Below are 27,182 nucleotides of genomic sequence, written 5' to 3'. Positions count from 1 at the left end.
TGCTTTCTCTCTAAGATGACTAAGTAGGTTATGACGAGACGAGGAACACTATAGTTGGGTAAAGAAGAATTGCATTATAACACAGCATCGACTGGAAATGCTTTCGGCAACGTGGGGCTTTAGGTAGTGATGAAACGTCGCTAAAGCTATTCCACAGCCACAGACAGTATATGAGCAAATCAAACGCGCACTTTTTTTTTGCATGTAGATTTGAAGACATACTTCAAATCTCCTAAAATTTTCGTAATTTCACACACGTGTCCTTGTTGTTTTGTGCGAAATAATAAATGGGAAACATCGACGAAAGCTTTTTGCAATCTGAAGTGATGTCTCAAAGAAAACCATTTTTTAAATTTTTCAGGTCACTTTCACCTTAAGTATTCAGAGATCCCTATTGGTCATGATTACTTACCTCACTTACTCCGAGTTCCGTACAGAGTACCTTACAGAGGATATAAGGGTTATAATAAAATTGATTGGTTGCCCAGATAACTGAGCAATAAGATGATGCGATATGAAAGCCCGAAATAAGTAAAACAAAATGAAATATTGGCTAAAGTCTATAATAACTAACCATATGAATTAGTTGTTTTTACATAATTTGGTTATAATTTTTTCATAATCATATATTTAGTTCTGAAATTTTCGATTTCCGGGAATAACAATCAGAAACAGAAAATATTATATTCAACTGAGGGATCTGAACCATTTTCTGCATGTTCAAACTCCACTATGTTGTTTTTCATAGTCAAAACTCTAAAAATTCGTGAAATTAAAAAAAAAATCCGTCTTTCAACGCATACCCTTGCTGAGCAGCACATTTCCAAGTAAAAAAAAGTGCTATTAAAATAGACGAGCGGAATGGCAATGCGATAAATGCACAGGAAACTATTTGATTTGGATAGGATACACTGGGGCAAATAGAAATCGCAGAATAGCTAACCTAAGCTAGGAAAGGGCAAATGTGCAAAGTGTTACTAATGAATTTATATGTCAACTACTCCCGAATCACAACGAGAAATCATTGTTTACATTTGGCTCATTGACTCTATTCACATTTGATATTTTAAGGTTGTTTCTCAGAATATGTCATAGCTATAAAAAGATTTCAAGTTGCCAAGATGTACCCTATGTGGTGCTAGTTTTCTAGCTAGATCGTACAATTAAATTATATTGAAAAAAAACCTCATTATAATTCTAATCCGACACAATGCACGAAGATCACCATACATTTGATTGTAACGCAACAAGTGCCGTTGATATCACACAATAGATCAATCAGAGCATCACTAAAGCGAACAAAAATCGCTAATGCCACGATTGGCATTATGTGATGTGGGAAAGCCGCTTTCGCACTTCACAAATTCCAAAACTTACTGTATTGAAAACGAAAGTCAATTACGTTCCTTTTTTGCCAAAATAACAATTCATTCATCAAAAGTTATATCTACATGTACGCTGTAGCTTTATGATATGCTTGCCATCTTCGTTTACGCCACATCGACGACCTACGCCGACAGATCATACATTCACAATTGGAATTTATTCTGCCTCGCATACGCCAAACAGCACCGAAACAAACACCAGCTAGAGGTCCCCTAATCAGCCCGCAAATGAACCTCTTTATCAATTGTTGTGCACATATTGCTGTAGAATAGAATTATAAAAACTTCCTTTCTGAGATCGGGTGGGTTCAGTTCTCGTTCGGCACCCGCCCGGGTAAGTTAGCGGTCCGGTTTCGAAAGTAAGTCCTGCTACGAACAGTGTAAAGAAAGTGTATATAATCTGGTGAAAAGTTCAGGAAAACAGTTTGCAGAGTGAAAGTGTCTAGTGAAATACTTGTTCAAGATGGGTAAAGGTCGCCATTTGACCTTTTTGCTAGTGTGCCTAGTGGGATGCTGTTATGCAGATAATGCAACGTGTAAGTCAACGTGAACATCCACTCAAGTTTTATATACGCAATTCGAATAGTTTATTTAAGTGGCAAAGGACACGAAAGACGTAAAACTTAAACCTTCGCAATAAGGTGTATACTGAAAGTTTGAGGATATGCAGAACCAACAAACATCTATTTAACATCATCGAAAGTGAATTTGTGACTTATCCATAGAAAGAGTGCATATTTTCCACGATTTTACGATCGTGAATGAAACCATGTCAACTGCGACCGCGGCAGAAAACAAACCCTGCTCTGCTGATAAGAACGAACAGCGTATTTCCCATCAAAGGAAATCCAAGAATAGTTTCTCGAGAAGATATGAATGAAGTGTAAAATGGAGAGCAACAGTGCACTGCAGCTAGATTTTTTTTTATCGTCTTCCAGCCGACAGCAACAAGCCCTCGACCACGTTGACTTGGATTGAGAAGTTGAAGAAGGATTTATTTGCCAACTACGATCGTAACGTACGACCCACTCAGTACTACAATGTTACTAATCTGAATTTGGGGTAAGCGATCTATAGTGACCTAGCAGTAGAGTGATGAAAGGAACACATTTTCATTGCCTCTCTTTTTCACTTCTAAGGATAACAATGCGACATGTGGATATCGACGAGGAGAATTCCATCTTTTCGCTTTATGGATGGGTAAAAATGGTAAATATCGATTATATAAAATCAAATTTCGAAATCTTCTTGTTTTCTAGAAATCATATTCACAACTAAGGCATTATTTTTTTGTTAAAGGAACTTTCTTGGTCTAATGGGGATTCCATAAGTAGGCAGTGACTTTTGTTAAGATTTTCATAGAATTTTCGACTTTGTCGTGAAGTTTTCGCTTTGACTTGATTTTTTTTAGAATTTTATTGAATTCAAAACTTCTCCGGAGTTTGCTGTTCATCATCAAGATAATCATGAATAAAAATGATCTGAAATGATGCAGATAATATTAAACATGGTGACCAGCAAACACCAATTAGAAATTTCCGGTTTTTCCCGGAATTTTACATTTAAATTAAGCATAAAACCAAATTCAATTGAACTAAACATACCACTAGGTTAACTAGAATTCTTCTAAAGTAAATTTGACCTTGTATTATAATAAGCGTCTCTAGAAAATTTATTAATAACAGTCCAGAAATTCTCTGCAGAACACTCCAGAAAATTCATGAGATCTAATATAAATATGATAAAAACACAGCCAGTACGAGAAAGCATCCTTGAAAATGATTAAGTTACACAGTTAGATTTTTTTTGCCGAGATGGGCATTTGCAACTCACAATTTCAAGAGCACGAATATCAGCTCTCCTGAACTTACAACAAGGAAACTGGAACTTAACGTTTGCTGCAGAGCGGTGTCGCAACAGTGTCCGAGATGTGCGCTCTACAAAACTTGAAGTTATAGGCCATATCAGCCATCATGACGGCCATTTTTGGACTATATAAGGAATCACCATAATAGTTCTTCAAAGTGACTGTATCCTGAAAATCTAGTCCACTCTTGAGGTCCAACTGAATTTAAGAAATTAAATTTCCGGGTTTTTCGATTTTTCCCGGGTTCTCAAAATATTTTTCACGTTTTTATATAAACAGCTAAATATGGTAAGACAAGGAATATCGGCATGATCGATTTCAGCGATTGATGTCACTGGAAAAAAAAGTAACGGCATTTTATTTTAAATACAGAAAACCGGAGAAAATCCTCTTTAAAATAAATTTTCAGAATTTTGGAAAACTTATAAGGTTTATAAGAATAGCTACAATTTATCAAATTATGTTACATATACATTTTTTAAGATTGAAATTTGAAATGTTCTCATAAGTTTCAGAATTAATAAATTTATTAAGTTACATGTAAATTATTCCCTATATTTGAGCTTAGAAATTCAATTAGAAAACAATGAGATTTATGAAATAACATTTGAATCCTAGGATTAATAAAAAATTAGAAAATTTTCATGATTTTGAGGTTAGGCAAGTTTTTTACATTCCTGAGCTTAGCGAGCTTTTTGACTTCACATATGGCGTATTAATCAGAATTAAAAAAAATCACAGTCATTGAATTTAGACAAACTATTACGATTCTGATACTTAATTTCAAGCATAGCATTATGATGAGAATGTCAAATAAATTGAGGATAATCCTAGAGGAATTCTAGGGATAGTTCCAAAGTTATTCTGGGTAAACCAATGAAGTTTGAATAGAAATTTCTGGTATTTTTAGATGAATTTCGATAAAATTTAAAGGCAAATCTAAGATGAATTCCAAATTAGTTCTGAAGATTATTTCGGTGATTGTGAGAGAGAACTCTGAAGCAAGTCGGAAGGAATTTCAGTCATGGGTCACCCTAAGTTAGACGAGTGTGTAGAACGTTTGCAAATTGTTAATGTTAATGTTAAAGTTAATGTCCTACACGTTATTAGTCAAGTATTACGTGCAGCTTATCGGTACCCGTAGTATAAATTGGCAATGGGGCCGTGTACTGCTTTGATTTTCAGTATCTTCTCTACTACTACCCCCCCCCCCCCTTGTTCAAGAGTCAATCACTAGTCAACCAAATTTGTTAAGCAATCTTTTATAGAAATTCAAGGCCTTTATTTCAGGGACAACATTTTTAATTTATTTTCGACTTTACGTCTTCTTTTTTTTTTTTTTTTTTTTTTAATTCTTTATTTAAGAGATTTTTAGCCTTAGGCTAGTTCATCTCTACTGAACTTTGTAAGCATACAGACGATTCTAGCTATTTAAGCGAAATAAACCTACCAGTCAACATTTTAGCGACATCCCGAACCGCCCAAGTAACCACCAAGCCGGCTAACTACCCAATAATCGCCCTTTTTGCGATATAAGGTAAATATAGGGTTTCCGAACTTTATATCAGTCGTATAGCAGCCTTATATAGCAAAAAGGGCGATTAACGGGCTTGATGGTTACTTGGGCGACTAAAGCCGGTGCTTTGAATCTGTTCTGTAAACAGGTTCTTCGTCATCGTCCGATTCTTTTTTTTTCAAGTAGTTCATAGTTAGACTCAAATGTCCAAAAGACTCCACTGAGCCAAAAACCAGTATATATTTTTTTTAAATAACAATACATATTCACAAGGGAAAAGGTTCATGAGTTCTTCTTACTCTTCCTGGCAGGCGACTTGAGCTTAGCTTCCGCTTTCAGCCATGTCCTCAACTCTCTTGCTTCTTCCAATTATTTCTCCTTCAGCCGCTTGGCCTCGTCTTCGTCTTTTATCCGCTTCTTCTAGGTATAGTCCACTATCCCGAAGATGTATTAGTAATATGCGTCGTCCAATGTTTGAAAACAGGCAGCTGCTGTTTCCCAGCAGCACTTGCTACCTCCCCATTGTTCTTGTCGTCATCTCGGGAAGTCACATCCATCTCCACTATCTCTTCTTTCAGCACTTCAACCGCTTCCTCTGTTGTATCTTTATCGTTGTCCATTGACGACGCACCTTCATTCACTACACCAACGTTCGACTGGCACTGGTTTCTTCTTCAATCCGTTGTTTGTTTTCCTCTTCCTGTTGTTTCTGTACTGGCTGCTTCCGTTTTTTTTTACTTAGGGCAGGAGTTCATCCTTTTAATCTGTTTCCTAATGCATAAGGAAAAAAATACACGCAAATGCATTGCAAATTAAAACAAAATTGTATGGTTAATTGTCTGGTGGGTCAAGAATCCCAAAAAAAAAAACGGTCTAAGTAGTTAATGAACAGCACCTTAGTAGATCACGTGAAATTCCATCCACATCCTCCCTCTTTCGGCATGTTTTTCCTATACCTTATACATTGTTTGTCGCAGATTTCAGAAATCCCTCCTACCCCCTTAAAGCGTGGCATACACTTAAGGGGGGAAGTACAATTAGAAGGCCTAAAATGAGGCCTATCTTTGAGAGTGGATTGCGAGTAGGGAAATAAATGAATGTTAGCGATTCTTTATGTATGTTATTAAGGATTTAATGAAGATTAATTATCATTGAAATTTTTTTTAAATTTTGCAATTTAGCCCAATTATTATAAATAATGTGAAGTCAATTTTTTAAAGCAGCACTTCGCGCCGTGCAGTCCCTACGTCCATGATCACGTCTGAAACAAAAAAAAAAACAGGACATTAAATTTGAAGGCACAGCGCACAACATGAATTAATTCGTATGTAAAAATAATGTTTTTTTCACAAAAAAAATTGAAGTTGAAAAAAAAAAATTTAAAAAACCCTATTTTTTTCTACTTTGTTTATAAAAAAAAATATGTTATAACAAACAAATCTAAAAAATCTTTCTATTCATGTTGTGGAGAATTTAATTATGAACATAAAACAGAAAACCTGAATCGATTATAATGAAAACTCTGACCTGTACATTGCACGGCGATTTTGAAAACACTACTTTTCAGTAGAAGCATTTAAAGTTCAACTTTGACATGTTCAGCCATTTGACATGCACTCACTGAATTGCGTATAACTTTTTAAATAAGTTCCGGACGGCTTTATGCTTTTAAAGGCTCATTCCCAGATACATATAGAGTAAATTAAGCCAACAAAAATTTTTTCGAAAAAAAAAATTCTAATTGTACTTCCCCCCTTAATGGATCGCCTCTTTCAGACCATAAAGTCTTCACTTAAAATGTCAAGTCATTTGGTATAATGATAAAAACAGCTGTTTATGTGTGTGCATTTTTCCGTGGACAATCCTAAGTTATGAAGAGCTTTGAGTGTGTTGGTTTATTTTCTTTTAATTCCGTTAGAATTGTTTATCTTTTGACAGATACGCGTATTTCGTCTACTACTTGTAGACTTCATCAGTGCCAAGTACTCAACACCACTCAAAGCTCTTCATAAAAGGATTCCGTTACGTGGTTCGACAAATTTAAAGATTGAATCCTAAGTTACTTGAGACCTCCCAAACAAATTTCCGGAAATTTAGTGAAATTCATGTGTGATCAACGCATTTAATAACGTTTGAACAGCCATCAACACAAACGTATTGTTGACCCATGCCACAGAATCAAGTGAGTGCCATAAAAAAAAATCAAAATGATTGAGCATGATGCGCATGGAATCAAAATACAGCACGAATGGCATGACTTTCACTGAGAAACAAAAAAACTGAAAAGCTGCCGTCAAAGCTAACCTATTTCAAATTTTACAGAGTTGGAAGGATCTGCGTTTGAAATGGAATGCCTCGGACTATGGAGGCATACAATCAATTGTGCTTCCGAGCTATTATCTATGGGATGCAGACCTGCACTTGCATTCTGTAACATTGGAGTCGTCCGGTTCATCGTTTGTTGGAACAAGTAACGTACGGGTGGGCAACGATGGGATGAACATCGTCACAGAGCGCTTGAATTTCAAATCATTCTGTGAGATGAACTTCAGAAGCTGGCCGTACGATACGCACCATTGCTCGATAGTACTGGGAAAGATGGTAGCCGATGAAGATGATGCAGTCCAAATTCAGACGCTACCAGCGGAGTGGGTAATAATATCTAATGATCCAATGACAAACAAATGTTCGACAATCAACGATAAACTTTTTCAGGAACGGCTCACTCAAGGAAGCAGTATGTGGCAAATTGTTAGTACATCAGTGGAAAAATATAAAAATCCAATGGAAGTGACTTCCGAACAATTCAACGGAATTCAATACGGAATCACAGTTCAGCGAAAGGTACAAATATTCCAAAGCACGATCATCGCACCAGCCATTGTGCTCATTCTCATGACTTTAGCCACATTTTGGCTTCCTCCGAATGCCAGCGAGAAAGTACTTTTAAATTGCATCAATGCGGGCATCGTATGTGCATTTCTTCTATACTTCACGATCCATTTGCCCCTTCTGGCCACTAGGACACCGTTAGTAGGTAAAAGTCGGCAAAAGCATAATATATTTCAAGCTATGCTGCTATTTTTCAAATTTTCAGTTCTATTTTTCAGCAACAGTTTATATCTCACCGCTTTTTCACTGGTGCTGTCTGTTATGGTGGTCAATATGGTGAAAACTAAACATAGTAGGCCAGTTCATCCGTACATTAAAGGGCTTATTTCACTGCCTGGCGTGGGCGTGTTTGCTTGGACAGGAAACAATGCGAAGGTAGGAAAGGCGGTATTTATTTTCGCTCTGCGCCAATCGATCGAAAGTCTTTCCATCGAAGAAAACTAAACTGATTTCTCGATTACTTTTTCGAAGGGACGAATAAGCTTTTGTAAACAATGCATTTGATCGTCGATTTGGCGTTACTGGTAGCTCGTCCACGCATACTAACACCACTACCCGGTAGGGTAAAGTTTCTCCTATCTGATGGTAGTGTTAGTATGCGTAGGCGAGCTACCAGTAACGCCAAATTAACGATCAAATGCATTGTTTACAAAAGCTGATACGTCCCTTCGAAAAAGTAATCGAGATTTCATGAATACGATTGCTGGACCTCAGTAACATTGCACAATGAATAACTGATTCGTAAATTATCCCACGCAGATTGGAATGACCGATGAAGAGGATTGGATTGGAGAAATGAAAAACGATTCCTTGGCAGGAGAATCTTGTTCATCAGCGGACGAGGCTTCGCAGGCTCAGCTCGGACTCCAGCGAGATTGGATTCAGTTTGCCGTAATACTGGACCGAATCTGTTTTGTCGTTTACGTATTCATTTACAGTGTTATGGCGGCTAGTTACTTACACTGATTTTCCATTATAAAATTACAGTGAACTCTATCTGGAAATAAAGCAAATTGTTACATTTAGACGAGCGTTTTACTATTTATCATCTTACCAGCTGCTTATGTGTTTTAAAACCACTATTATTATTTCAGGAATGGACCGACGATAAACTCAAGTGGAGCCCAGACGAATATGGCCAGTTGACTAACTTCCGCATCAATCCTGACAGTATATGGAAACCAGACGTGGTCCTGTATAATAATGCCCGGGGTTCCGATAATTTGCACTACGGTCAAACTAACGCAATCATCTACAATACTGGTAAAGTATTATGGGTACCCCCAACCGATTTCCACAGTTTCTGCGAGCTCAATCTGCGACATTGGCCGTTTGATCATCAAACATGCTTCATGAAAATAGGTTCCTGGACATACGACGGGTTCCAGCTCAATTTAACCAACAAGGAAGAACCGGTGGTATGCGAACAAACTTATTTTTGTCTTATATGCCTATAAAATTCACTCCTTTACAGATTGACATCGAAGTACCGAATAATGAATGGAGTATTCGAAAGGTTACCACCGACCGCCACATTGCTTACTATAAATGTTGTACAGAACCGTACATCGATATTCAATACAATGTTACTCTCCAACGACATTCTACTACTCACAAAGCCATTGTTGTAAGCCCAGCCTTCGTAATCATGCTTCTAGCCCTATCCGTGTTCTGGCTTCCACCGCAATGTGGTGAAAAGATTGTCCTCAACGGAATTATCGTTCTGATTGTGACAGTTTTCCTCATCTACTTTGCCCAACAATTGCCAGCTATGTCGGGATCTTCCCCACTTATTGGTAAACGATAATTGCTTTCTTTAAAAATCGAAATAACCAATATTTTCCAAAACATATAGTGATCTTCTACAGCACAACGTTCTACCTGGTAACAATCAGTACCATTCTATCGGTTATTGTACTGAGAATCACCCGCAGTAGACAATGCCATTCCGTACCAAGGCTACTGAAGAGTCAACTGGACGGTTGTCTTGGATCAGTGCTTGGTGTGAGCAGCAGCGGAAATCTACCGTCGGACGAAGACAAGGAGGCAGCAGGTGACGATGTACCCGTGAACACAAAGCAGAATGACTGGTGCCGTTTAGCAGCACTTATCGATCGGCTGGCCTTTATAGTATATTTGATCATCTTTGTCATTTCGGTCATTTACCTTACCGTTTAATGTTGTGTTCTTTGTTTTTAAGCCATACCGTAAACTGAGTTTAACTCCTAAGCTACATTTTATTGCATTTACAGCCTACACCAATCAATGTCACATTACGCCGTAATTAAAATGACTCGTTTTGCTTTTTGTATGAATGCTTTTTCTGTATCCGAATTTATCACACTTAAATTAAAGTAGTAGTTATTCTTCGTCATGGCTTAAGTTGCGTCCCGGTTGCAATTTTAGCCAGCAGGATGGTGCTTTTGAACTCATCCACAGTTATTAATAGTGAGTTTCTAAGACTACCTTGACCGTACACTGTTTTGAAATACAAAAATGTCTTTATAAAGATTTGAAGTCGGACAAATTTAGCGTTATTTTCCTAAGTAACATGCTGACGTGACATAGTCTATCCAAAACATTCATGAGTTTATATTTGAAGATCTATATAACTACATGTCTTATACTATAGAAGTAACCACCAAGCCCGCGAACTACCCTATAATCGCCATTTTTGCTATATAAGGTAAATCCGGAGAACTTCGAGATTAGGGCGTAATTACTTTTGAAATTCACGTCATTTGACGATTTCTCGTGAATTAAAGCTCATTCTATAAAACTAACAACACAAACAGGTAGATGAATAATTCTTTTATCATTTGGTATGGTTTGTTCGCGAGATTGTGTTTTTATTCGCGAGAAATCAGCGTTGGCGTGTTTGTTTACTAAAGCAATTACGCCCAAATCCTTAAGTTCTCCGGAAATATAGGGATTATTATTATTATTTAGCTTTATTAAGGAGGCTTTCTAATATATAGGGATTCCGAACTTTATATCAGTCGTATATCAGTCGTATATCAGCCTTATATTGCAAAAAGGGCGATTACCCGAGCAAAGTTAGAGATCAAATTGAAATCAGAATTTGCTGTTATGATGTAACTTATTTTGAATACTCCATTTGATCTTATTTTGGTTGACTTAACGGTTAACACAGCAAAAATGAGAGCAAAATTTTACACTGTTGAATCAAACGGAAAACGAATTATGCTTTCAATGAAATCAATTTGATTACTGATTTTGCATTCATAATGTTTAACTGAATACGGGCCTGTCGTAAATGGTTAGCATCCATGCTTCTCACACTGAAAGATTTTAGCTCAAATGTCACCTCGGGCTAGTCACGAATGACCTAAAATGTGTTAAACAAAACAAATAAACAATAATCGTTAGTTCAACGACCGACAGATGAACTTAAATCAAATTTTAAACAAGAAATTAACAGCAGAACTTCAAGGGGAAAGCATTAGATGCGACCCTCCTCCCAGATGACCATGGCAATGCAGGAAGTATTACAACAAAGGTAATTGCTATTAGATATTTTTGCAAACAGTGACAGATAGCGGACATGAAGAACCAGTGGAGGTGTTTATCCTAGACAAATGGCAAGTTACAAATTCGCTGTTGTCGTTGTCGTAGTCGCTGTCGTAATCGCCGTCGTAGTCGCCGTAGGCAGTACCGTTAGTATATTTAAAATTAACCATCAACCGCTAAAAATATGAATTATCGCGTATTTCTGTTGTTCATTACATGCCAAGTGAAAGTCGAGAACGTAATTTCACTTGAATAGCTTGTTTAACCAGGTCTTAAACAATCGTCACGTCGGTTATAGCTTGTTATGATTGCCTGAACCATGCGTAAAGAGAAAATCGAAACATTTAACGTCGCGTGAAAGTAGAACTTAATGAAGGCCTAAGTACTCTTTCGTAGCTTTTAGTTTTAGGATTTAAAAGATCGTCGGATGCAGTGGCTTGCTTACTGAGCAGAAAAACGCGGTCCCAGGTCCTTTCATATTAAAAATGCATGGTAAGATCTCTTGTTTATCGTGTATTTTGTAAAACTTTTCATTGTTGTCGGTGGCGGGTAAGAATAGTTATAAAAACTTGAGTAACGCTATAATGTGATATGAGGGGCTCGGTGGCCTTAGAGCAACCGGTTTTGCTTACTGAGCAGAACATCATGAGCCTAATCTCAAGCCCATCCACATTCAAGATTCGTCAATCGTTTTATTTGTTAACATGACTACATGGTAATAACAGCAACTCGATGATTAAAAAGGAGCTCGTCTGCCTAGTGGCAAATGTTTTTGCTTACTGAGCAGAAGACCGTGGGTTCAATCCCAAACTCCTTCGCGTTATATGATTGTTAGGACATCAATACAGCTAATCGTTTACCAAAACGAACCTGCTGCAAACCCAACCCTATTACCCAATATCCCAGTGATTCCTCGTGGATGTGCAGAGGTGTTCCATCAAAGCGAGTGTCACGTCAACACATTCCTACCCCTTCCTTTCTTGACCTGTGTTCGGGCGCGGCCGGCGCTGGTATTGCTTAGTTTGAGATCGACAGTTTTTAACAATTGAGGATGATTGCTAGTCCCAAGCATCGTCTATTGGTTCTCTATGTACTTATAGCTGGTCTGCAATTGCAGAGTAGCAACCGTGAGTGGTCAATCATGCTCATGCTCATGCTCATGCTATAAAAGTTTGACAGATAAAATGAGGGGTTAGTGGATTTTCCTATGTTTCGAGGGGTGAATCGATAGCTTGGGACCGAAGATAGTACCAGAGCTGAGCCAAAAAGTTGAGCACGTTTCTTCGGGACCTACTTGTCTTAGAGCTACCTCTATAGTAGTACTGTACCAGGGAGGCAACTTCAAAATCATCTTCAGAACTTTGTCCTAAATCATTTGAAGTGTTTTTTTTTTCATGGTAGTGGAACAACTAGACTATATTGGCACAGCATAAAGCATGGCCGGTCTAAAAACTTGTTTAAATATTAGAAGTTTATTCGTCACCATTTCGTCGATTTCTTGTTTATAAGCGGATACAAACAGTTTATATATTTGTTACATTTGGCTTGAATGCCCTCAATGTGATCTTTAAAAGTTAATTTTTGGTCAAGTACTAATCCAAGATATTTCACTTGACCTGACCAAAAAATTGGAACTCCGTTCATAGTGACTATGTGACAACTACTAGGTTTCAAAAAGGAAGCTCTAGGCTTATGTGGAAATATTATAAGTTAAGTTTTGGAAGCGTTGGTAGAAATCTTCCAGTTTTGTAAATAAGAAGTGAAAATATCTAAACTTTTCTGCAGTCTGCTTCAAATAACACGAAGACTTCTTCCATTAACGGAAATGAATGTGTCATCAGCGAACAGATTTGTGGCAATCACGCATTTTCACCATTTCCGAACAATGCAGCTGCGCAGGAGGTAACCTTTCCCTTTGAGTGTAAAATTGTTATGAATGATTTGCCATGAAAACATCACAGAACATCACTGGAAGAATAGCAGTTAGTTATCAATCAAACGCGATTTAAGCAACAGCTTCCCCGAGAAAAGATTAGTTTTGATTTATGAAGTGATTTTCCGCAAAAACCACCTGTTTCCTTTGGAGAATTTTGCGTGACGGTCGACAAGCAGATGGAAATGATGTGAAAATGATATAACGTTTTGCTAACTGCCAAATGGTATGGAATATTTTTTAGTACATCACTTTTGTGGTTTTGTATTTCAAGCCTAGGTGTCGCATGCACTGGTGTAGTTTCGCGTAAATTCATCAATAATCATCCATATAACAATTCTCACTTCGAAATGTAGGTGGCAAAAGCTCGCAAAAGTTTCACTGCAAGACGCCAATTAATCATGTTTTGTTGTTTTTGACATCATCCACATCCAGAGGGCCAGTCACTTTCGAATGTATGGGAATGGTAGGAAACCATTTGGAAATGCATGAAAATGTTCAGTTTTTATTCATTATCGACTTTATGAGCAGTTTTAGATGCACACAAATTGCACGAGTACATTACTATGGTGATAAGGCAAACACTCGTTTATTTGTTTCTTCTGTGAAAGCATGTTTAGTCACAAATCGTGGATTTTCTGATATTCTCCATACTGCAAAAATGATTTTCCTACCACTGAAGGGACAACATCTCTAGGATCTTCAGTATAGCTACTACTCAAATCATATAATTAATTAGTCACGATTTTTTTTTGCAAAATGTCCACTGGAGGGTATCTTCCATCTGAAACGCTCCAATCCATCAATCCGAGCTTCAGCATAAAATATACAATAAAAAAATTAAACGACGTTTTACACGTTTCGTTCTATTGCTTCTTTTGTAATAAGACAACCCGCTTGACTGTTTTTCCAAACTTTTCCAGAACAAAGTGTAGTATCTATGAGAAGTAATGTAAGAAAAACATGCAAATATATACGCTAATAAAAATTCAATGATTATTTTTATGTGTCCCACAAAATGAATTTTAGCAATGTGATAAACAAATGATCGACGACACATACTTTTTATGTGTACTTATAAAAATCATGTGTAACCACACATACTATTGATTTGACTCATAAATTTCATGTGTACTTCTGAGTGGATTCTTACATTTTTATTTAATTAAATTTTACATGGAAATTTGCCAATAAAAATGTGTCGAATTTTATGGGTGATTAGCTAAAACTGGGGCCTCCCTTAGCTCAGTCGGTAAAGGCGCAGCTACAAAGCAATACCATGCTGGAGGTGGCTGGGTTCGATTCCCGGTTCGGTCTAGGAATTTTTCGGGTTGGAAAATTTCTCGACTTCTCTGGGCATAGAAGTATGATTGGACTTGCCACACAATCATATCAATGCAAAAATGGTACAGGCATCGAAAGCTCTCAATTAATAACTATGGAAGTGCATCTAGAACACTAAGTTGAGAGCACGCAATAAGCTAATATGCGATATGCAATAAGCTTGAAATGCGAAGAAGAAGAAGAAGAAGAAGTAGCTAAAACTCATATTGAAAATCTTAGTTTTGATAAAAAAAAACTGCAAATGGGACCGACTTGCGATGAGTGGCAGTGTAGAGGGTATCATACAGATTATTTGTGGAATAATTTAACCATTCGGGTTATCGACCAGTCTATTGCGTCCCTCTGGTTATGAAGTTACGAGGCTACTTGCCTGACACAAAACATTTATCTATCATTTTTAACTTTTCTCCCTTTTTATGGCACAGACCTGTTGGTCCATATTAGGTTTTTAACTTTTATAGAGGTATTCGTGCCGCTCCACATCAATTTCCACACACACTCCCACGCACTTGACGTTTTGTGAATCATCGTCATTCATTGGAAAAAGTTGTCCCGTTGCTGCCTCGGTTTGGTTTGGATCAAACACACCCGGTCGGTTCCCTAGTTACGTTTCTCGGTCAAAACAATAAAAACTGAAACCTGTGTTGTCACTGCGAGGGTCAAAATTAGTTTTACTCCTGGAAATGCTTCCTGGTCTGCTAGTTAGATAATTATGCTTCATAAAAGCTCCCGACCCGGTTACAAGAGAGTGATCAAAAATACGGCTAAAATACTGATTGCAGTCGAAGCGGTCGCCTTTGGTGTCACATACGCAGGCTGGTACCGACTCAACACAAGCAGAGGTAAGATTGAGCAACATTTTCTTGCAAAAGTGTTTGTTTGTCATGTTGTTAGAGGACAGATTGTTCGGGAAGACATTGGAAAATTTTTGCTGTCCCTCCGTCCGTAGATTTCGCTTTTTTCTAATCTGATCCGCGTTTTGCCTTTCTTTCATGTAATCAATTCAAACGGGTAGATCTCCGACATTACGTAAAGGAAAATTATCCAGTAATTTTGGAAAGCTACTACCAGGTGGGCGAGTTCCTCGGCGGAGACACGTCGATTAGGACCCACGACGAACAAATTTGGTCCCAGGAACGTGCAAAGAGTGTTGCTGGTGAATCCAAACCATGAATGTTTACATCAAATCCGTAGTATATCTAGCAGTGTTTGGTGGCGCGGGTTATGTACTGTCCGAGATAACCACACCAAGCAAGGAGAAACTAGAACTAATTAAGCGGCAGCATCACGGTGGAACAGTCGAAGATACCAGCAAGAAAGCGCAGTTTATGAAGAAGTTGAAGGAAGCAAGCGAATCCAGTGAACCAATCTATCTAAAGAAGAAGAACGAGTAAAGGCAATTCGATTTATTGTAAGCAGATATATAAACACTACTGTGTGCACCATTCTCATCATCATGGCAGAAATTGTAGACCATAGCGACCACAGCAGTGGTTTCAGTGGAAAGGAAAAAATTACCGAAATTCTCAACCGTCGTCACAAGGAACGCGAAATACAAATTCAGGCAGCGAAACTCGAACGTCAGAAAGATGCCGACGAAACCGAAGCTATCCAGTATTTTGAGGCATCCTTCGAGCAAAAGGTCAAACTTATCAGGGACAGTCTGGACACGGTGTCAAATAGCGACTCGAAAGCCCAGATTTTCGCTGAGGTTCAGAACGAAATTTACGACTTGCAACGCTATCTGTCGACTTCGACGTTCTTCCTCAGCGAGTACAAGATCAAAATTTGCCAAAATACAATCAACGAACTTGGCAAAAAATTGGATAATCTGAAAAACGAACTGATCCCTAAGAAAAAGTTCGGTTTCAAAAGTAAGAAGATAGTCAAAACCAACCATGATGGAAAGGATACCATTGATAAGATAGGACCAGGGGCAAGCTCGGACGCCGAAGGTGATCGAATGAAATGGACATTTTCCGGCAGAAAGAACGAGCTTATTGTACTTCCACGTAAGACAATTGATGACCAGACGGTAACAGCGACGGATTTGACAAATTGCATCGTGAGATTGGAAGGGCATTCTGGCTCGCTGCAATTCTCTAAACTAAAGAATTGTCTAGTCATCTGTGGACCAACTTCAAGATCAATATTCCTAGATGATTGCACAAATTGCAAATTCGTTGTCGCTTGTCAGCAACTTCGTTGTCATCGGTCGAAAAATTGTGATTTATACCTAAAAGTGACATCCCGAGCTATCATCGAAGACTGCAAACAAATTCATGTGGCCGAGTACAACAATGGCTATGATGAACTGGAAGACGACCTCACCCACTCCGGCTTGGATCCCGTTGTAAACAACTGGAATGAATTGGACGATTTTAATTGGCTCGCCACAGACAAACCCTCTCCGAATTGGTCTATCCTCGAACAAGAACATAACGTTATCGATTGGAACATCTATCAAAACCAGTTCCAACAAACCTTTGCGCTTTATAAAACGATTCAATAAAAATGCTTCTTGCTTTGTTTTTACAGTAGTAATTATTTATCGACTCGAACGAAATGTTTTCTTCTTACAAGATCCATCACTTCCTTTCGGGTTTTTAACTGATTCGACCCTACCTAGCTTGTAGATGGTATTCACCGGAGGTTTTTATCGATTTAGACTTCATAACCAACCAGGTGGCGCTTGCCAATGCATTCGCCGACGTAGAACCAGAAGCAAACTTCGGCGGTGACCAAAGTGTTCAACCAGGCTTCCTTCACAGTCAGGTTCTTCCAGGCTCCGGTGCGGGCTCCCGAAACAATGCGAGCGATTCCGTCGCGGATGGCTGGGATGTCTCCTGGTGTGGGTGGCGTCAGCTCAACTTTGGCGTACTTCATGAATACGTTGAACTTTGGCCGAGCCTGGTTCAGCAGCGCTGGAAGCAAAAGTATTTATTACAGTAAATTATGTAACCACACAATCAGTGGCCATTGGAGAGGGTGAGGTGATATTGTAGTTTGAAAAAAATGGCGCTGCGATACTTACTCGACACCAGAGAGGAACCCTTGTTTGCTAGAGAAGCCATCGTAAGATACTTTTAACTAATGAAAGATGGGAGAAATTAAGCTTAAAACAATATAAATTTCCAATTTCCAAAGCAACTTACGTTTTCGGTCTGTCGCTTTCCGAGTTCCAAAACCAGCACGAAGGAATCTGACGTTAAAATGTTGCACTAGCCACTGACAGATCGTGAAATGCACTGAACTAAAATTTAACGGCTGATAATCGTTTTTAGGGATGGGAATCTCATTGATAGCTACGCCATCTATTTTTCATATGAGCGATGAGGATACCGCCTCTTAAATATCAGGCGTAACATTTGATAATGACACAGGTGGTCCAGATATAAAACCCGTATTCTCAACGTCAATGGATCGGATCCAGTCTGCTCCGCTTTATTATTTTTTGTAATGGTATTATTATTCATAACGCATTTGCGAAATTCATACCGACTTCTTGTGGCTAAAGTTCTTAAGTTGTTCTAATGGAATTCTCACGTTTTTTTTTGCCTCGATGATGGCTTGAAGAGAAATTGACCACCACTGGCCATGGCGGGGCACTCAATTATTCGACTGAATGCCATAGCCGAACAGTATTTCTGCCCATAACAGCATCTCAGCCCCATCTTGAAAAACAGTAAGCCGAGAAAAACATGAGACAAATTTTACTCATCGCTGAGTTCCTGCACTTTTGGCGATTATGAGTGAACTAAACTCAAATTTGGGTCGTTCTCATTCGCCGTGTATAGTTAAGCATGATTCTCGCAAATTGTGCTCGTCAATTCTAAAACAACTAAATCAATTTTTAATTGACCATTGCGAGAAGTTAGGAATGGTTTTGAGGGCATTACATTTGTTGCCACTTTGCCGCATTTAATGTTACATGATAAGAGCTTATACCCCGTTTACATTACAGCCTATATCACGTAATATAGGCTGGCTTGCAATGAGCACTCATACATAGGATTTCCAGTAAAAACTAGATGTATGAGTGCTCATTGCAAGACAGCGTATATCACGTGATATACGCTGTAATGTGAACGGAGTATTAAATGGAGCTTGCTGTCTAGTGTTAGTCCGAGGTACACAACCTTTTTTTTTACGTAGGACTAAGTCTTTGATTTTTATATAGGGGTACACTTTGTGAAAACTGAAAATGAAACATGTAACCAAATTATGAAAGATTTTGAACGTTAATAACTCAGCTGCCCCTGAACCACTTTCAATAATTTTATCACCAATCGATCAGGGCTACGCTTACGCATCGATATCAATGCATTTGACTGTTAATGTTCAACAAGAAACTATTGAAAAAGTAGTAAATGTCAAGCATTGTCCAAAAGCGTCGAAATAATTAACAAATCCACCAATTACGTACATGCATATGCTGCTTCCCCAGCACAGTCGTCAGAGAGTAGTAAGAAGACGAAACAAGTCGAAGTGGCATTCGCCTCCGATCCTCGGACGCGTGCGAATAGAGAGGATGGAATTGCGTAATATTTCATGCAATTTCACATCAACGACCACATTGGTTGTAATCTTGTAACCAAACTTGGAAACAGGGGATACACTCAAAAAATATATCACATAGGGGAATAACATTTGAAGTCCCTCCCATTTTGCATATTCTGCATAAAAAATACATAAAAATTCCCTCCCTTTTAACATATTCTGCAAGGGGGGGTTTATTATTGGGGGGTTTTGAGGAAATGACACATAGTGATGCTAAATGTAAAGAAACCGAAAATCCATCTCCCACTGATTCATCCTTTCACATATATACCGAATTGATATTTTAAAGCCATAATCAAAATAAACAGACAATACATAAAAGGGTAGTTGCCAGTTGCTTTAAGGGCTAGTTGCCTCCTTAAGCGGACCCTCCGCATCCTAACTCTTCTGTTAATCCACTAAATGCTACTAGGCTGTCTAAATTTTCTTATTTAAGTTCATTTGATGATTATGATATCTCCAGTCTAATTTAATAAATAATTGAAATTTCTAATCTACCTACCATGCTTTATTAAGTACCTGCACTTGTGAATGTAATCTAAAATTTAACCTGTTTCAAGTTGTTTTTGACTTTGACCTATATTTAATATATATTAGTTCGTCCCAGGTGACACCTTCAAGTGACTAAAATGCTTCACTTTGAAGTTAGTTTCCTAGCTGATTTTTAAATTACATAGGGTATATGCTTCAACTACGAAAGCTTGTCACGCAAGTAGAAGGAGCACTGTTGTGCACTTTCTGAAATATTTCAATAGTATAATTCCCTTGCAAACCCAAATAAATCTATCTGCGTAAAAATAAATAAAATAAGAGTGATTTGCGGCAAAACCCGCCAGTATCGCACCCAACATCAGTGCCTATACGTAAGCGTACTACAACGCGGCTTTCAAATAAAGGAGTAACAAGTGTGATACTATCACTTCAGGCTAGAACTTTGGTTCTCTTATGCAATGGTTCATCAGAGAGGGGAAGCTCAGTAGTCCTCATCGCATGCTCATGACGCTATTCTGTCACGGCATGAGCCAACGATGCATGACCTAAACCAACCGTCTCCAACGCTCCACTATGAAGCATAAGATTAGGCCCGCCCACCAACGTCCAGGTTAAAAAACTAGCCAAGGGGAGGGATTCTGCAAGAAAATACAATTTTACAAAAAATTCGAAGAAAAAACTGAACGATAATGAATGATTTCCTTTGACTTTTTTTTTACCATAATATGCATCCAAAGCGTTCAATCCACTTTTCCAAATTTCTAACTTACTATCAATGGAACAGCGCCATCAAAGAGAAAAAAATAGCCTTGACTTAATGGTGAAAACTATTTTTGTAGTTCTTTAAACATTCTACTCTTAAACTCTTTTCTTAAATGAACTTGGTGGCCCTGAAAAGGGCCGTTTTGTTACTTGGTTGTTGGTGATAATCCATGGCCGTGCGCTTGGCATGTGTTGAGTGTACATTGCTCGATTGGAACCGCGTTTGACGCTTCGATTGGAACATTTAAAATTTTGGCTTCAGTCTTCGCGTCTCTTATTAAACATCGTCTCTGGCTCGACCCATGTACCGTACCGTGTATGGTGAGCAGTGCCAGTCCGCGATGATTTGCTAGCCCGACTCATGGGATGTATGGGTCCAGGCTGTATGTTTGTTTTCAAAATCTCGAAACCAACCCCGCGTCAGAAAGCGAACGCATGAACAAATTGAACGTACATTTTTGAGAGCATGTTTTTTTAACCCGTACACGGAATAGTTTTGCTCCGTTACTGATTGCATAGAATCCATAGAACAAACTTAGCCGATCTATATCTGAATTTTAAACGTTCACTTAAATAACTCTCTTATGGAATCTTTGTAGTGATCCTGAAAAGGGCCGGTTTTGTAAGATTTTCGACGAGGAAATTAAGCGCGTTCACCACGGATACGACGAGCCAGCTGGATGTCCTTTGGCATGATTGTGACACGCTTGGCGTGGATGGCACACAGGTTGGTATCTTCGAACAGACCGACCAGATAAGCCTCGCTAGCTTCCTGTAGAGCCATACACACTTAATCTAGCTCGGTAAAATCTCCAACAGCCGATTACCTCGGCATTTACTTTTGCTGATATATCTGCAAAATATCTGTTTGTTAGCTGATATCTCAGCAAAATGATATTTGTTAGCTGAGTCTCGGCAATTGTTTTACTGAACCTCAGCAAAATAAATTGCAGAACTACTCGGCTGTTGGAATCTCGGCGAAAAAAATTAAGTGTGTAACAGTTTAGCTCTGGAAGCGCAGATCGGTCTTGAAGTCCTGGGCAATTTCACGGACCAGACGCTGGAAAGGCAACTTGCGGATCAGCAGTTCAGTCGATTTCTGATAACGATAACGACGGATGAAGGTGTTTTTGGAGAACGTTATTCGAGACGCTGTTACACACACAGAAACACGCTAAGAGGAAGACCGTCACCGCAATGGATGTCGTTTACGCTCTGAAGCGATAGGGACGCACTCTGTACGGTTTCGGAGGTAAATTAGCATCATCGACTCTGACAAAAAACCGGCCCTTTTCAGGGGCTTTTGATTAACTTTCTTGTCGGGATTTGAAAGGTGGTAGGGATGTGATCGAATGATGATTTTTTCAGTTTAAGGTTGTTAGATTTAACCTAAGTGGGTCGTTACTGGAATGAGATCTACCACTACTCATCCTGTACCGACAATCATTTGCATTCATTTGTTGTGTTGGGGTAGTTCCAGGTAAGTAGTGCGTTTCCAGTGATATTCCAGTCGAAATACAAGAGAATCAACAAAAAACGCCTGGGTTGTACGCGCCTTGGTTAATAATCTGAGGGCAATCATAGTCATACTAAAGAGAATAAACAGAGAAAACCCCGCTAAAATTCCTATTCCTACACAAAACACAAGCTCCTGCTGCAGTTAACAAAAATATTTATTATATAATACCACGTAGTCCTACGTCATCATTGCGTACAACCCCATTGGGCTGTCCCTTGTAGTTTTTAAAACAACCCGAGGCACGTTTCAAGTCCTCGACAGACAGACTCGCGTCGGAGACCACGCCTTCTATCTCCACATCTCGAGAAGGGATGTAGATGTTGTACTCAACACTAAACAACTCTTGGCCAGCAATTTCATAACATTTGGAATAAAAGATAAAACAACCAATAAACATTTTTTTCTAACCGTGTAGGCACAGACTCTTCTAATTTTTCCAATTTGCTTCAGCTCCTTCAGTTCGGAACTTCTTCGAAATTTTTTGAGCTTTCGCACGAAAAACCCAGTGAAACGTTCAGAGGATAGTCAGCTGCATATAAAACCATATAGAACCCGAAATTTTCTCACAGATATTCTTATTAGTTCCTACAAGGTTGTTGATGATGATGATAATCTCACCGCTTACCCCTACAAAGGTTTGGGCTGGACGATTTATCTTTAAGATAATTAAGTATAACATTAACCAGATTAGCAAACAAAAGCGAACTGGTTACGTTACAGATATAAATTCCCTCAACACTTTTCAGTTGATTTACAGCGATATAAATGTGAAAAAAAACTTAACCTGACCGCCTCAAATATTCACAAGCATTCCCAGCGATCAAGAATTCGTGAATAATTAACAAAGCATACACTAGCAACCCCTTGAGTGGTTGTTTTGAGAAAAAAGTTTTTGTTTAAAATCAATAGCATGTTTTTTTATAGTTACTCAGTTGAATCCACAAGAATATATATGGACGAGAATAATAAACACACGGAGAAGCTTAAATAAGTGCTGACTATTTTATGGTAGATTGGCAAACACGAGACGGACTGAAGTTGTTGTGGACCACCTGCACCCTATTTAACATTCCACTGCAGTCATTTCCAAGTGCCTCGCGTCAATGTCAAATTAAATTTTGAAAAAATTTACGTGAATTTCATGTTCGTTGATGCCACAGGAATTTTTTCTCTGTTGATTTCTTTTCCGTCGATCTTGTTTAGTGTATTTCGCCATGGTTCAACGTGTTATACACGTTTCCAATGTTTTAAAGTATTCAAGTGTATTGAACATTGAATCACACTACCGTTCAAAACAGAATGATTTAAAGTGTTTTGCTTTTTAATGCGATGTGAATTGTTTGCTCAGAAAGGTAAACATCGAAAACAAGAGTTGTGGCTTCATCCTATCAACCAGCCTCATATATGAGAACAAAAGTGGCGCAGTGAGATCGAACGAAGACAACGGCAGCAGCACACCCCAAAAACAGTCCAGGATCGAATCCCAAATCAGACGCGTTAAAAAAGACATGTGTAAGCTCTGCCCTCTGGCGGCGCTTTGTTTATATATTTGTCGATTCATTTTTAGAGTCGGTAAAGTGGAAGTCGAGAAAGTGGAATATTGTAGAACATTGAACTGTGATGCGCAATGCTATTGATATCACCATGTGAGGCACATAGTTTCCAAACGAGACACAATGCAAATCAATAGAATTCAGGCATGGTTCATAGCATAAGATTCACACATGAAGTGGATGTGTTTCACAATAAGCGCAAAATTAAATGGGAGACACATTATGATGACGTTGGCTACATGGAATTAACGTAAATGTAACTTGAAAAGTAGTATGGACGAAAGCTACCTATGTTTTCACATAGATCGAACGTGCATATTTTTTGGAGTGTGCGCCTACCATGGGAAGGAGAGGGTTAAGTAATCACGGTAATCACCCAAATTGGTTATATGGGTAGAAATAAAGTATTCTTAGTGGGATGTAAATTAAATAAAATTTAATGAAACCTTAAAAGTGACCCATGTAACGGTATCACACGGTATGCTCGTCATATAGTTCGTATGTCCACATAGAGAGCGCGTTGGGTAGTAAATCAATCCCATACATTGATGCAGAAAGCACTGCAAAAAAAAGTGAAGAGATACCGTTAGAGCGACTTCAACCGATGTGGTAGTGTTTAGAAGCATGCTTATCATACAATCATCGCACCTGCCAATAACATCAACAATCTCCGATTGGTCGCTCGTTGAACAGTTACGATTCGATAGCGAAATCCACTTGCATTATTGCAACTCGAGTATGTAGAAGTAAAACTAGACAAAATCTGTTACTGTGCAAATCCTGGATAAGTGGGTCTACTTTGTAATCGTCTAGATAACCTTGAACTAACGCTAATATTTGCATCACACGTCTGTGACATCACCAAGAGCACATAGGCAAAACATTATGATAGGGTTATTTTTATAAATATTTATTCTACAAATTCGTACTTGTTACGTCTGCTCTAGTCAAGCAAAGTGAGTTAGAAAAATCTTTCATTTCGCACCCGCTATTCAACCAGATCACAGCGCACAAGGCAACCATGAACAACAACGTCAACGGGATGGTCGATGGCGAAACGATAGTGGAATTTTCATCCCTTGGTGAGTATCTAAAATGCATGGCGTGACCTTGCTTTAACCCTTTTTTCTAATTTCACTTTCATCCTCTATACGTTTGCATGCAACAGATGCAAAAGTGCATGAGCTCATCAATGCCGCTATCAAGGTACGCAACAACGCCTATTGCCCGTACAGTAACTTTGCCGTCGGGGCAGCACTTAGAACAAAGACTGGCGAAATTATCACCGGGTGTAATGTCGAGAATGGCACATTTGGTCCAAGTGTCTGTGCCGAACGGAGTGCCATATGCAAGGCAATTAGCGAAGGATTCCGTGAGTATGAAGCTATCGCCGTGGTAGCCTATCAGGAGACGGAGTTTACCACGCCATGCGGCACATGTCGACAGGCCCTGTCTGAGTTCTGCCCCAAGGACATTCCCATTTACATCGCAAAACCGTCGCCAGCACGCGTAATGATGACGTCATTGTACAAGTTGTTGCCCCATGCGTTTCGGCCGACCTTTCTGAATCAGTAGGGGTGTGGATGAATGTGAGAACGAGTGGAACTAGAAGAAAGGCATTACTTAAATTTATAGCTTAGGAGATTTACGAGTGCTTGGCTAATATTTGTCAAGATAGAACGGTAGGTAGATAAAACATATGTTTTATCAATGGATGAGATATTAGGGGAATTCACATAGCGCATCGTAAAACTTTACACAATCGTAAAAATACCAGTAGCCGCCATTTAAGTGTAGCTGAGTTTACGCATTACGTTTACACGTTTACGACGCGCTATGTAACGCAATTGTGAAACAAGATTGTAACGATTCGCGTGGTCAAACCACATATAGGTGATAGTCGTCGATAGAGATATGATAAAATCAACCCTCGGACTAGAAGAAAACATATGAGGCTACATTAACCATTGTTTAGTGTATTTAGAATGTAGCAATATGGTATTAGAAAAATATTCCACCGATGTTATCGTATCAAATGCTTCAATCGTATATGTTTAATAAAGCGCACCATATTAAAATGATGGTATATTGACGGAAATGTCCTATAATATTTACCCACTTGTCCTGAACTCTCAAAATGCAGCTCCAATTACGAACGAAATAAGCTAACGTTAATTCTACTTTGTAATTAATTCTATCGCGACTTCTGTAACATGCAAGCAAGCAATAACATTACCAAAAATACTGTTGGGAACAATTCTACTCCATTGAGTAGAAAACACCACTAATATCAATGATTTCACAGTGCACAAATTAATAATTTGTTCCTATGCTACAAAGCAAAATCTATAAGAACGCATAATATGAATATTTACACACATTGTTCTTAAACACTAGCTAATCCAATTTTACTGCCTTCATCCGTATGATGAAGAATTTTCGAGGCGTTTCAATGCGTTTGGAAGAAATTTAAACTCATAGGACGAATTTGGAATCAATAAGCTGTGTTAACAAAATTTAAACAATTATTTGTGATTCTTTATCAAATCCAGCAAAACATATCTCGCTCGCTCACTCTTGTATTCTGGACACCCTTAGACAACCCGCATCGGTGCGTTCCTATTCAGGCCGCGAATTTGACAACTTTAGCCGTTGCTATTTTAGTAAGCAACCAGATTTCGCACCGGTCGTTGCCATTACGATGGTTAATTTATTTATTTTTGACTTTCACACCGGTAGGTGCTAAACCTATCGGCGAACTTCGAGCTGAAACTGATAACAGAGCTTCGTGATTATTTTTTTCTCGATTATATTGATATTCCTATAAATCATGAAAATTGAAGGTTGAAGATTGAGATACAACTGTAGACCTAGTGGTTCTAGAAACGACGGTCCTCCGGAAGATTTCGTCAATTCATAAAAAAGATCCTATACCTCAGCGATTTGTTTAAATCACTTATTGTGATGCTACATTAATGAATTTGAATCTGAGACCAACATGATGCTGGTGGCTACGGAACCGTCCTCTTGATCTGGAACATCCGAAAAAGCGTTCAATTCGTAAAAATGATTCTAGACCTCCCCGTTTTATTTTTAAATTACTTGTTGTGAAGTTATGAAGAAATTTCCGGAAGATCCGGAATATCCGTAAAAGTGGTCAACTCGTTAAAAATATTCTAAAGCTCCGCTGCTTTTTTAATGCCCGTTTGCGCACTTTGCTGGCAACGGAGTGGTCCTCCGGAAGATTAAAATTATCCGTAATAGTGGTTAATTCGTAAACAAAATATGCCAAAGCCCCGCTAATTTCCGGTAATTCATTGTTGTGATGCAACATGAATGAATTTGGATCGGAGGGATCCTGAACATCCGTAAAACTGGTCATTTAATGAAAAATGTCCTACATCTGTGCAGGCCTGTGTCATGGTGGTTTCGTTGATGCGGGGAAAAATTGATCATTATTAATTGCGTTTTTAATTGCCACGTTGAAAATTTTAGGTGACAGATATCAAGAATAATCTTGATAGCATATGATTACTTTGACGAGTTTTTTATAACATAGAAGTAGATTTTTCTGCATAAATTTCAATTTTATTACGTACAATAACATTCAAAATCAGCAGTCAAACGGTCAAAGGATTGCAACAATTGTTGTCATTAATTTCAAAGTGGTATTTTTCATTAACCTATGTGTCAATAAATCTGAATTATGTATTTAAAAAAACATGGTAAAATGTTTGCAATATTGTCAAATCAATGATTTTCTGTGAAATTTACAGTAATTTTTAAAGAAATAGTTAGGTTATACAGAAGGAAAATAGGAAAAACAAA

The 27,182-nt window shown here is 38.4% G+C and overlaps 6 protein-coding genes across 7 annotated transcripts; 5 read left to right on the top strand and 1 right to left on the bottom strand.

Annotated features, from left to right (window-relative positions):
- Positions 1 to 1,700: 1,700 nt before the first annotated feature.
- LOC135717219 (acetylcholine receptor subunit alpha-like 2) lies at positions 1,701 to 9,948 on the top strand. 2 transcript variants are annotated; one of them, XM_065239199.1, is made up of 7 exons: positions 1,701 to 1,921; positions 2,324 to 2,447; positions 2,525 to 2,594; positions 7,091 to 7,420; positions 7,484 to 7,805; positions 7,866 to 8,035; positions 8,420 to 8,685. In XM_065239199.1, exons 1-7 carry the CDS (start codon positions 1,849 to 1,851, stop codon positions 8,624 to 8,626), a joined length of 1,296 nt encoding a protein of 431 aa, XP_065095271.1. In that variant the 5' UTR covers positions 1,701 to 1,848; the 3' UTR covers positions 8,627 to 8,685. The 2 variants fall into 2 exon arrangements, with proteins under 2 accessions (XP_065095271.1, XP_065095272.1); XM_065239200.1 differs by lacking the exons at positions 7,091 to 7,420; positions 7,484 to 7,805; positions 7,866 to 8,035; positions 8,420 to 8,685 and adding exons at positions 8,755 to 9,078; positions 9,135 to 9,456; positions 9,516 to 9,948 and having other exon boundaries at positions 1,709 to 1,921.
- Positions 9,949 to 15,045: 5,097 nt separating this feature from the next.
- On the top strand, positions 15,046 to 15,670 carry LOC135717203 (uncharacterized). Its single transcript, XM_065239171.1, has 2 exons — positions 15,046 to 15,310; positions 15,484 to 15,670. Exons 1-2 carry the CDS (start codon positions 15,181 to 15,183, stop codon positions 15,639 to 15,641), a joined length of 288 nt encoding a protein of 95 aa, XP_065095243.1. The 5' UTR covers positions 15,046 to 15,180; the 3' UTR covers positions 15,642 to 15,670.
- Positions 15,638 to 15,862, top strand: LOC135717204 (uncharacterized). The gene has a single exon (XM_065239172.1). The coding sequence runs from the start codon at positions 15,638 to 15,640 to the stop codon at positions 15,860 to 15,862; it is 225 nt and encodes a 74-aa protein (XP_065095244.1).
- A 62-nt stretch (positions 15,863 to 15,924) lies between these two features.
- Positions 15,925 to 17,023, top strand: TBCC (Tubulin-binding cofactor C). Its single transcript, XM_065239169.1, has one exon. The coding sequence runs from the start codon at positions 15,925 to 15,927 to the stop codon at positions 16,978 to 16,980; it is 1,056 nt and encodes a 351-aa protein (XP_065095241.1). The 3' UTR covers positions 16,981 to 17,023.
- Positions 16,994 to 17,698, bottom strand: ATPsynG (ATP synthase, subunit G). Its single transcript, XM_065239170.1, has 3 exons — positions 17,624 to 17,698; positions 17,503 to 17,558; positions 16,994 to 17,392 (listed from the first exon to the last, which is right to left on the bottom strand). The coding sequence occupies exons 2-3, from the start codon at positions 17,540 to 17,542 to the stop codon at positions 17,133 to 17,135; spliced, it is 300 nt and encodes a 99-aa protein (XP_065095242.1). The 5' UTR covers positions 17,543 to 17,558; positions 17,624 to 17,698; the 3' UTR covers positions 16,994 to 17,132.
- Positions 17,699 to 24,172: 6,474 nt separating this feature from the next.
- Positions 24,173 to 25,432, top strand: LOC135717200 (cytidine deaminase-like). Its single transcript, XM_065239167.1, has 2 exons — positions 24,173 to 24,436; positions 24,523 to 25,432. The coding sequence occupies exons 1-2, from the start codon at positions 24,376 to 24,378 to the stop codon at positions 24,927 to 24,929; spliced, it is 468 nt and encodes a 155-aa protein (XP_065095239.1). The 5' UTR covers positions 24,173 to 24,375; the 3' UTR covers positions 24,930 to 25,432.
- Positions 25,433 to 27,182: the final 1,750 nt, after the last annotated feature.

This window comes from Ochlerotatus camptorhynchus, unplaced genomic scaffold, assembly GCF_037179485.1.
Source record: "Ochlerotatus camptorhynchus isolate MF236.1 unplaced genomic scaffold, CSIRO-AGI_Acam_v1.1 ptg000052l, whole genome shotgun sequence".
NCBI classification, from domain to species: Eukaryota; Metazoa; Arthropoda; class Insecta; order Diptera; family Culicidae; genus Ochlerotatus; species Ochlerotatus camptorhynchus.
Note: the sequence above shows the minus strand (reverse complement) of the source record. Positions and strands in the feature narration are given on the sequence as shown.

What these genes read in the sequence shown, in the direction of transcription:
- LOC135717200 (XM_065239167.1), top strand. Translation starts at nt 24,376, where the DNA reads ATGAACAACAACGTCAACGGGATGGTCGATGGCGAAACGATAGTGGAA. An exon ending in AGTGGAATTTTCATCCCTTG is followed by an intron (nt 24,437 to 24,522) that starts GTGAGTATCTAA and finishes TGCATGCAACAG; the next exon opens with ATGCAAAAGTGCATGAGCTC.
- LOC135717219 (XM_065239199.1), top strand. Translation starts at nt 1,849, where the DNA reads ATGGGTAAAGGTCGCCATTTGACCTTTTTGCTAGTGTGCCTAGTGGGA. An exon ending in TTATGCAGATAATGCAACGT is followed by an intron (nt 1,922 to 2,323) that starts GTAAGTCAACGT and finishes ATCGTCTTCCAG; the next exon opens with CCGACAGCAACAAGCCCTCG. An exon ending in GGACAGGAAACAATGCGAAG is followed by an intron (nt 8,036 to 8,419) that starts GTAGGAAAGGCG and finishes TATCCCACGCAG; the next exon opens with ATTGGAATGACCGATGAAGA.
- ATPsynG (XM_065239170.1), bottom strand. Translation starts at nt 17,542, where the DNA reads ATGGCTTCTCTAGCAAACAAGGGTTCCTCTCTGGTGTCGA. An exon ending in GGGTTCCTCTCTGGTGTCGA is followed by an intron (nt 17,393 to 17,502) that starts GTAAGTATCGCA and finishes TTTTGCTTCCAG; the next exon opens with CGCTGCTGAACCAGGCTCGG.
- LOC135717204 (XM_065239172.1), top strand. Translation starts at nt 15,638, where the DNA reads ATGAATGTTTACATCAAATCCGTAGTATATCTAGCAGTGTTTGGTGGC.
- TBCC (XM_065239169.1), top strand. Translation starts at nt 15,925, where the DNA reads ATGGCAGAAATTGTAGACCATAGCGACCACAGCAGTGGTTTCAGTGGA.
- LOC135717203 (XM_065239171.1), top strand. Translation starts at nt 15,181, where the DNA reads ATGCTTCATAAAAGCTCCCGACCCGGTTACAAGAGAGTGATCAAAAAT. An exon ending in CCGACTCAACACAAGCAGAG is followed by an intron (nt 15,311 to 15,483) that starts GTAAGATTGAGC and finishes TCAAACGGGTAG; the next exon opens with ATCTCCGACATTACGTAAAG.